The sequence below is a fragment of the Electrophorus electricus genome, chromosome 15, assembly GCF_013358815.1.
Source record: "Electrophorus electricus isolate fEleEle1 chromosome 15, fEleEle1.pri, whole genome shotgun sequence".
NCBI lineage: Eukaryota > Metazoa > Chordata > Actinopteri > Gymnotiformes > Gymnotidae > Electrophorus > Electrophorus electricus.
The window spans coordinates 18,897,777-18,908,433 of record NC_049549.1 but is presented as its reverse complement, the minus strand read 5'-3'; the positions used below and the strand labels follow the sequence as shown (position 1 = coordinate 18,908,433).

General features: G+C 42.5%; 1 protein-coding gene across 1 annotated transcript; it reads right to left on the bottom strand.

Annotated features, from left to right (window-relative positions):
- Positions 1-316: 316 nt before the first annotated feature.
- On the bottom strand, positions 317-2,610 carry zgc:114130 (uncharacterized protein LOC570332 homolog). The gene is made up of 2 exons (XM_027017554.2): positions 2,493-2,610; positions 317-1,709 (listed from the first exon to the last, which is right to left on the bottom strand). Exons 1-2 carry the CDS (start codon positions 2,544-2,546, stop codon positions 600-602), a joined length of 1,164 nt encoding a protein of 387 aa, XP_026873355.2. The 5' UTR covers positions 2,547-2,610; the 3' UTR covers positions 317-599.
- Between the last annotated feature and the right edge of the window lie 8,047 nt (positions 2,611-10,657).

Sequence of the window (10,657 nt, the reverse complement as noted above, 5' to 3'; positions counted from 1 at the left end):
TGGATGTTACAAAATAATGGAATAATCTATGGAAACCACACAAATCCTCACAATCACAGTCTGGAAATAAACCAAAGATCAATGAGAAGGAACGACAACTCTCAGGGGAACACCTCAAACATTTTTCTAACTGCAGCAGTTTCTGGAAGAAACGTGCACAAAAACAGTTTACATACTTTAAGAAAGAGTCTCATCTTAATCTCAGTTTAAAAAAAAGAAAAAAGAAAAAAAACACCACAACATCCCACCCACAACACTGAATCTCTGGAACATTCAAATGAAAAGGGGTAAAGATGTCATCTTTGGCTTCTTTTTAAATCTATAATCCTTTTTTTTTTTTTTTTTTGAGCTGACAATTTTGCCATCTGCAAATAATCAGGTTGCAACACCAATTATCTTTTCTTGGGTGGGGAAAAAATTAATAAATAATTCACATCATGCTGCATCACCTAAAAGCATCAGGAAAGGTTCTGCCTCTGCTTCAACGATGAAACATGAAATCCCTGTGGTACATGTAGCTTTTGTCTTCACAGAGGTGTAATTAAACACAGAAGTAATTGTGGCTGTACATTACAGATCTGCACGAGGCTCCGCGAGTTCTAAAGGAAGAAGTTCATGCCACTGTTGCTGCCCTCGCTGCAGAAGCCATCGTCAGGCACCGAGAGCTGACTGAAGATCGGGAGTCTCCTGCCTGCACCTTCGTAAGCGGAGGAGTCACCACCGCTCAGGCTGCTGGCCGAGCTGCTGCAACCACCCTCCTGATCAGACAGCGAGGCCAGAGACTGACTTCTGGGTCCCAGACAGGCGCTGCTCAGCGGGCTCTGCCTTGGACACCCCTCTGGCAGGCCGGGTGCCGTCTGCGACGGAGTGAGCTCGCCAAGGGAGCAGCCAGAATCGGGCGATGGCAGGAACTCGGACAGAACTTCTTCAGCATCTCCAGCCTGGTCCACGTCGCTCTCATGGCCCAGTTCGGGGAAGGCCAGGGTGAGGAGGTCTGACACGACAGCAGCAGAGACGGGGGGCGAGAACGAGGGCACACAGAGGAATGGCGAATGCAGCGGGGGGGGCTCCGGTGGCCGGAGAGTGGACGGGAAGCCAGCAAAACTGAAACTCTGTTTAAGGAGGGGCGGCCGGACAGCGGGGAGCGAGGGGCGCAGCAGAGCTTGGCGCGCGTCATCCTCGTTGTTGTGCACAAAGTGACAGCGAATGCCGTAGGGGCAGAAGCCGATGGAGTGGAAGGTGCGACAGGGCTCCGTCTTGTACTTGGGGTGGCGGTTAATGCCCCGGAGCTCCTCGGGCCCGTGGGCAAACTGGCACTTGCTGCCGTACTTACACACGCCCCTTTCAGTAAAGGTGCGGCACAGTTCGGTCTTGTAGCGGGATGAGGGAGCCGCGGTGGAGCTGGGAAGGGAGTTCGTGCTGGACACTGCCACAGGCTTCTCGTGGACTAGGTCAGTGGACATCCACCCCAGGACCCTCATGTCCCCCTCAACCATGCTGAAGGCTCGCTCTGGCCAGGACATCACCCTGGTCGACCTTGACGATAGTGATGATTCTTTATGATGTGTCCAGATATTACAAGTCCCTGATCTAGCTTCCGCAACTGGCCCGGACGATGACACCATGCAGAGCGGTCCAGACTTTTTATGTCCATCAACAGGCATCTGAGAACCCTTGGGAGGCTCCCTGACATCTAGACTCAAAAGTTGCTGTACACAGAGAGAAACGAAACCGTTATACCGGTGAACAGAAACCTAAGGAAAATTTAAAGTTTTATCAGCACGGTTATTGCCACCTCAGCTAAAACGCCAGGAGTGATGGAGCTCGTTCGGTTCGCCTTGTTTACTGAGCGTAAAAGAACATGCGCGCATGCCCTCGCGTTAGCCAGCACAGTAAGCTATGCTATTCAACAATCCTTCTGAGAATTAATGCGATTGTGAGACGTATCTAGTCTAATTTCACATCTCTGGCTAACTACCTAGACGTTGCAGCTACACATTTAGCTAGTATTAGTTTTTCGGCTAGTTTCCCTGCTGCATCTTGTCGCATCAAAAGTTGTTTACATTCAAACAGACGTAGACGCTGGTGCTTTAAGATAAACTACACCGTTTGTTTCTAACAAATTAAACAACCTACTAAGCAATTGCAAATTGCATCCGTTTGTCCGTTTACTATGCTAAAGAACAAACAACGCCCAGTTCCGTCCCAAACTCGTGGGCCACTTTCCACGCTGACGAAGAGCGAGCGTTAGGCTGCAGGGCATTGGCAGCAGGGACGTTCAGTTCACCTTTAGCCCTCATCTACCATCACACCACGCACTACAGAATTACACAAACCCGACGCAGTTCCAGATGAGTTTAGCTCGAGTTGTATTCATCTAGCAACGCCTGCTTTTCATGAAGCAAGAGTACACGCACTGATAGTGAACGTTAGCTCGCTCGCTCAAATCCACCACGAATCAAACTCCGTGAATTAAAGAGCGAAACATTTACCTTGCACAAAACATCGTCCACATCCAGAAACTGGTTTATCGCGTACGATGGCATGGTCCTCCGTGCCACAGACGACGCTTTCTGCCTACCCACTTGGCCAGCTGCCGTTCTAGAACAAAGTTTCCTGCGCGCTCTAAGTTTTTGCTAACCACGTGCGTTTTAACCCCGCGCGGTGCAGCGGACACACCTCCTCGCCCGTGTGCTGTTTTGTCTTTACGCCTACGCATGTGCCCGTGACGTAGTACAATGTAGATCCCAAATCTGAGTTTCTTTAACGGGATGAAAACATTATTCACCTAATGTTTGTCCTTTATTCTTCATTTTCTTTTTTAAGGCAAAATAAACTTTGTTTTTGATGATACAAAAGAAACGTAAAGACAAAAGGAGTTTTCTAATTTCCCCCAGACCAAAATGCACTTGAACGAGCACCATGTTGTAATTACGCCCTCCGAACTACTAAGTAGGAGTTTTGGAGGAGGAATTGAAGGTGACATATGTGCATGTTTGTTCGCAACAATTATTACTCGAAACTGCTAAACTAATTTAATTATTGATTTGTCCCCTTATGGTTTTGGTATTTTGATATTTTCTATTTAGGTCGCAAATAAGCATACATATCAGAAGGTTATTGAAACTGTTATTGTATGAAGGCGTTTATTGTGGAATATTTATGTTCTTCTGAGATAAATCTGTATAATTATTAAAATGTTTGAAGAGTACCCTAAAATATGGAAGCAAAGGTGAAAGAGTCACTATATACTGTCTGATCGGGTCCACGTAAATTGACTCAAGATGCGTTTACCACCCTGCGGCTGTCGAGAGCAGAGCCGGTGATCCCCACAAGAGCTTTGATGTGACCCAGGGAAGGTGTTGAAAGTTTCACCAACAAGTTAAGGGACTGACATAAAAGGCATTTTATGTCTTGTCCTGCTGATGGCAGACAAGGCTGCTGTATTCCTGCTGATAAGAGACAAAGTTGGCTGCGTCATGCTCCAGTGTGACATGATGGTGTAACGGCTGTAAATAAATCAATAAATCCTGGAGTCATTACATAAGCAATTGGATTGAATAAAGCTATTTTCTTGTAAAGATGTCCTATAGAACACAACAGTAATGATCTAAAGAAAATGACTGCTCTAGCACACATTGAAAAACAAGCCGTAACACCCAAGTACCTATCGCCCACCCCACCCCTGAGGTTTTCAGTATCTTGTATGTGCGTGTGCATACACACGCACACACACACACCACACACACACACACACACACACACACACACACACACACACACACACCATATGTTGGAGACTGTAATTTTACCCTCTTGCTTTCAAGTGCTGGTTACTAACAAGGCCCCCATCATTGTTCTCAGAAAAATAACAAAAGGGGAGTTAGACAGGGCCAGGGTGGCAGACTCAGGGGCTGGATGAAACAGAAGAAAAAAAGCCCCATTGGCTAAAGTCCCAGTTCCAAACCTTCAGTAATTTAATCTCAGTTGAAAACACAACTAAAAGAAAATCTAATCTGTATCTACCTGACATAATGAAGTGGACTTCCTCCCCAAAAGTACATAATGAGCATGTACTGAATCTCACTGTATGTGTTTCTGCTGTTTCAGTCATTACATTTCATCATTTTAAATACCATGATCCAGCTAACATCTAACATTCAGTCAAATTTTAAATAATTACATTAACAACCTCAAATGGTTTCTTGAAGAATAAAAGATGAAATACTAAATGTTTGTAAAATGTTTGACAAGTCAAAATAAAAGGGTAAAAAATGACAAAAATTTATACTTTAAACTTGATTTTACTAAAAAAGGACCATTGGCACCTAACAGACCACCACAGTGTGTGGGTCAGGCCTCAACCTGCCGTTGGACAATTAAATCTAATATGGACCATCTAATCTGGCATGTTTGTTTGGGAAAAAGAACATTAAAATAGTATAGTGTTGGGTAAAAGCATTAACAGAGCATAGTGTTGGGTAAAGGAGTGTTAACAGAGCATAGTGCTGGATAAAAGAGAGTTAACAGAGCATAGTGTTGGGTAAAAGATCATTAACAGTATAGTGTTGGGTAAAAGCAATAACAGAATATAGTGCTGGGTAAAAGAGCATTAACAGAGCATAGTGTTGGGTAGAAGAGCATTAACGGAGTATAGTGCTGGGTAAAAAGCGATAACAGAGCATAGTGTTGAATGGAGAATTGTTGCTAATCAGGGAAACAAGGACAGGGAGTCTAGTGTGTGTGTGTGTGTGTGTGTGTGTGTGTGTGTGTGTGTGTGTGTGTGTGTGTGTGTGTGTGTGTGTGTGTGTGTGTGCAATGGGGGTGCATGGGAGGCACTAACTCGTTTTCCACTGACTGAGCAAAAGGGTTTTAGAACACAATGAGTAAAAGGTTCTTGGGCTAACAATGTGCCCTGTCCACCCTCCTCAAGGAAAAAGGGTGGGGTGGGGGTTCCTGGTTAGAGGGGGAGGGGCAGTTGTTTAGGGAAAAAGGGAAGATGGTTGAAGGAGCTCTCTAATCCTTAATCACAACAGTGTCATGGGGTATAAAGGAATGGCAGCCTAAAATACACCCCCACCCTTCACACACTCACACACGTGCACACGTGCACACACACACACACACACACACACACACACACACACACACACACACACACACACACCTCCCTCTGAAATCACACAGACTGCACAGACAAACCCCAGGGGGCCTGTCAATCTCTCAGTGTGGGATTGTAGGAGAGTCTTCCAGAACAAAAGTAAGAATTATTAATAGAGATTCAAAAAAAGAATCTCAGATCATTGTTCGTTAGAAATGTTATCATAAATTTCCAAAAGCAAATTATTAATTTAATCACTTTGCATTATTCTTTCATTTTAAAACTTCAACTTAAACATGTTAATATGTTTAACAAGCACTCACATCCCATCTGCATCCATTTACAGAGCATGTTTACATACAGAACGTTTATATATAGCGCATTGGGTCATTCCTGTGATGATGTATATCCTTTGCGAGGCTGATGTCAGTCAGCGACTAATGGACGCTGCATCTGCACAAGTTTGTTGTTGCTAATGTGAAACCTTTACCAGACATAAAAAATAAAACTCTCCCCCACCACAATCCATGCACCTCAGTGCCATCCAGAGTCAGTAACATTACACAGCTTCACACCACTGGCCACCCTTCATCCATACCAAACATGAAAAGGATATTTCACAGTTGTTTCACACAGTCGTTCATATGCTAATAGAAGAATGCGGGAGGACTGCATGAGAAAGGCATATGGGTACGTGAGAAAACGGCTTGGGATGGGTTTTATACACTTCACATATAGGCAGGAAAGAAAGCCTTATGCATGTTATTCATGTCTCTTGTGACTTTTGATGACCTGGATGGCATTGAGAGTTGGGGGGGTTTTTTTCTTCCCCACATATTCCGCTGTCTAAATGATATGTGCCAGTAAGGGTTTGGAGCCAATATAAATAGATACAATGTTGGACAGTTTTAAAAGTGAGTGTTGTGGAGTTTGCAGTGCACACTGTGGTATGTTGTGTTTTTATTTCCCAATCATCATCAATTTTCTTAGGTATTTAAACATATTCTGTTCTGTTATTAATTAAACATATGTATCTACATCCAAATGAAATTGCCCATGATAGTGAGATTTTGGTTGGTGCCCAGACATAGTGACCCACACCCAGACAGCCACTGGAGTGAAAATCACTATGGCCTCCAAAATATCAGCTTTCTCATTTGTGCTCTTACTTATGTGGTGAAAGGTTAAAAACAAATTTTAATTGTATTTCAAGACACTCTAATGATATAAAACAGATGTTCTTTGTCATTCAGACTGTATATCATTTATAAACACTTGGTCTGGAGAAAGTCAGTGGTGATATAGTACCCTTTTGGTGAGGAGTAGAGCCATCAATCTCGCAGGTCCTGACACAGCTAGGGGCAGGTCATGCAGCAACTCACTGACAAGCCCACCCCATCTGCATTTACAACAACCTGACAGATAAACCGTCTGCTTTGGCTAGGAGGTTTAGTGCCTGTGTGTGTGTGTGTGTGTGTGTGTGTGTGTGTGTGTGTGTGTGTGTGTGTGTGTGTGTGTGTGCGTGTGTGTGTGTGCGTGTGTGTGTGTTAGAGGATTGAGAGTGTGTGTAATGTCCTGGGGGCTACAGGTGTCCAGTTACCTTAAAGAAAACGCAGCATCCAGAGATGAAGGCAAGTCCTCACAAACATCCACAGATGAACATGGTACTGAGGGAGACAGGAAGACAATGGGCACCACTCGGAACTGTCTGTCTGTTATGAAGTCAGTGCTCACTGAACACTGCTCATCTCGTGTTCTTTACACCACATAAGCAATAAGCATATACTATAGGCAGTAATGTCACACAGGCAGAGGATTACAGGACCAGGATGTATTATGAAACTAGGATGTATTATGAGACTAGGATTCCTTACAAGACTAGGATTTATTATGATACTTTTAGTTATTATGATACTAGGATGTATTGACTAGACATTAAAATACATCAGTGACAAAAATCATAGAAACTGTCACACAGCATAGGTTTGTTGCAGTGAGTATTTTTCCAGATACTGTGTTAAATGAGAAGTGGTTAAACAGACTCCTTCATTACATCTCCTTTAAGAAGTTAAGACACAAAGTTTAAAAAAAGACATTAGTCAGGCGTTACATACAACATGAGTGATCAAAGCCACTGAGGCTGGATTCTTGGTGGAGAGATTTGCTGGATCAGCTTCACAACTCAGCTGCCATCGGACCTTCTCTTTTACAGTAAAGGAGTTTTTTTTAGATATTAAATTGAGCACTTTTATGGATCTGAATGTAAATTTTCAATAATAGGCCTCATGTTTTGATCACATTCCGTGAAAATGTTGTGGTTTCAAACTGCTCTCGCATTTCAAAAAATGATGGTGGGTGATTATAGCTAATGGGGTGATTGGATTTTACAATTTTTTCTTTTAACAAATGGTTAGTTACTCTATATAGACTATCTGACAACTATGGATTAATCAATAAGAGAATAGAAAGAAATGCACTAATGGACATTCACTAAACCATGTAAAATGATGTTTGTGTGGTTCATCTCTGGTCAGACAGCATGGAATCACTCACACACACACACACACACACACACACACACACACACACACACACACACACACACACACACTTGAGCTCACGCACACATACTCAAGCAAACTCGCACGCATGTGCCCATATGCATGTGCACACATGTATACGCATGCACACACACATACACAAACACTTGAGAAAACTCACTCACTCACACACACACACACACACTCAGCTCCTATGTGTAGGCCTCGATTCCTTCCCTTTCACCAACCCAATAATAATAAACTTCAGAAACTCCTATAATGAGGTATGGGTCAGCCCTGGAGCTCTGGCTCAGTGCCCACCCAAGCATTGGCATTGTGTTTGTGTGGGTGTGGGTGTGTGTGAGTGTTTCACTCATCAAACAAAGCAAGCATGGTTCTACTCCTGCAGAGATTTCTCTCATTCATAAAGGATTGGTTTGAAATGTAAGGCAACTCTTTTGAGCTTTCCTTAAAATAAATAGAGAGAGGACACACAGTCATGTGATTTAACTGGATTTGTTTTATCTGGATGTGTTTTCCTCTTTAGGTACTATTTGTTTATAACCTCGACTTTTGCATTGTTGTTTACATCAAGAAACTTTGTCTGTGGTGTAATTTGAGAATGCATTCTTCATACACTCACACTGCTCCAAAGAACGTTTTCTAGAAGTTGTTTTTTCAAAGTTATACAGTGCTACAGTCTGTTTAGAGAAAATAAAAACTCACATGTGTTGGGCATGAGACACTGCTTATAATGGTAGAATACGCCTGTAGAATATATAGAGGTGGTATACTCCTGTAGAGTATATACTGTAGAGGTATTCAATATTGGGAAAGATTTCAATTCAATATTGGGAAAGATCAATACTTACAATATCTTCAACTCAAATCTGTACTGAAGTCTAAAAACCTAAATAACCATCTTCACCCACCAAAGTGTATTGAAGACATTGATAAAATAACTAATAAGAAACTAATTTCAAAATTTTATAAATTTCTCACCATTATAGATAATACTGTTTCACTTGCAATATTCAAATGGGAAAAAGATCTTGAAAGTTCTCCTGGCTTTGACTTACGGACCCAAATTTGTAAAACTACTTTTACAATGACAACCAATAGTAATCTCTATAAAGTAATTAACAGAACACATATCACCCAGCATAAATTGTATAAAATGGGACAATTGCACTTTAGACAGTCCTGATACTTACTTTGACGCTCTATGGACAAGTCCACCCATACAACAATTTTGGTAATTTGGCACGTATATATCCCTCACTTTGGGGTACAGAATTCCACTACCCCCCTTACTTTGTGTGCTGGGTGCCTGTTAACAAAAATCCGCATGTTAGTAAACTTTTAAATTTAAAACAGCAGTTAGTTCACATATTCATCATATACAAATATACAAATACCAACTCTCTCTCTCTCACACACACACACTCTCACACACACACACATATATATATATATATATATATATATATATATATATATATATATATATATATATATATATATATATATATATATATATATATTTATTTTATTTTTTTATTTTTTTAATTATTTATTTTTTTTCCCTTCCTTCAAGCCTGGGTCCTCTACCAGAGGTCTGGGAGCTGTTCCTAGGACTACACTCTTCTGGACTGAGATCCAGAAGATGTTTGTTCCCAGGATCTATTGGAGCCATTCTCCCAGTTTGGGGGTTACAGCTTCTAGTGTTTTGATTACCACCGGAACCACAATTGCCTTTACCATCCACATCTTTTCTAGCTCATCCTTAAACCCTTGGTATTTCTCAACCTTTTCTTATTACTTGGTCCTGATGTTGCTATCACTTGGGATAGCCACAGATAGTGTACAAATGTTTCTGTACATTACACCCCCATGTATGCCCTGCCTGCTAGCATCTTGTATCCCTCTGTTATATGCTGGATTGTCTCAGGGGCATCTTTGCACAGCCTGCATCTGGGGTCCAGCCTAGTGTTCACACTAAGCACTTTGCCACTTGGTTGTTTCATCCTGGATAGTGGCTCTAGTAGCTGGATAGTAAGCTCACTAGTATTTGACCCCCTGCTTCTACTTACTGTTCAGTCTCAGAGTGCTGGAATTGGGATGAAACCCTCAGTGCATTGTGAGGAGTTTCCTTGTCTTGGTGTCAGTCATTTCTATATCCTCCTTAGGCCAACTTATTTTGCCAGTGGGGTATCTGATGACTGGTAGAACGTGGGTGTTGTTAGCCCAGATCTTGTTTCTCCCATTCAGCTGACTTCTCAGGACTGGTCTCACTCTTTGTAGGCATTTGTAGATATTTGGCTGCTTTTCTTGTGGCCTCTTCATGATTCCCATTTGCCTGTGGGATTCCAAGGTACTTGTGGCTGCCCTCAACATCTGTTATGTTACTTTCTGGTAGTGTGAGTCCCTTTGTTCTAAACACCTTTCCTCTCCTTGTAACCATCTGACGACACTTGTCCAGACCGACATTCTGATGTCATTGCTGTATATCCTGGTGAGATGGATTAGTGAGTTGATATCTTGTTCACTTCTGGCATACAGCTTGATGTCACCTTGAATCATAGGTTTTCTAACTATCAATCCAGGCAGTGTACACGTTGGTCCTTCTGGTCTTACAGTCTCGAGTGACTGTTTTATCCACTAGTAGGTGGTACTTGGCTCCTCTGGTGTTCTTGCCAATGCCTTTCTGGGCCCTACTCATATATTGAACCATGTGTCTACTCATCCTAGCCACAATGATGCCTGACAGGAGCTTCATGTTGTACAGAGGCAGGTTCTCGACCGGTAGTTGGAACTGCCCCTTTCTGGGGGCCCTTCAGGATCAGGACTGTCCAGCCTTCAGTTAATCATTCAGGATGGGTTCCATTTGTTAGCAGCTGGTTCATTTGTGCTACCAGATGCTCATTGAGAGCAGTCAGCTTCTTCAGCCAGTAGCCATGGACTATGTCAGGGCCTGGATCTGTCCAACTCTTCATACTTGAGACCCTCTCTTGGG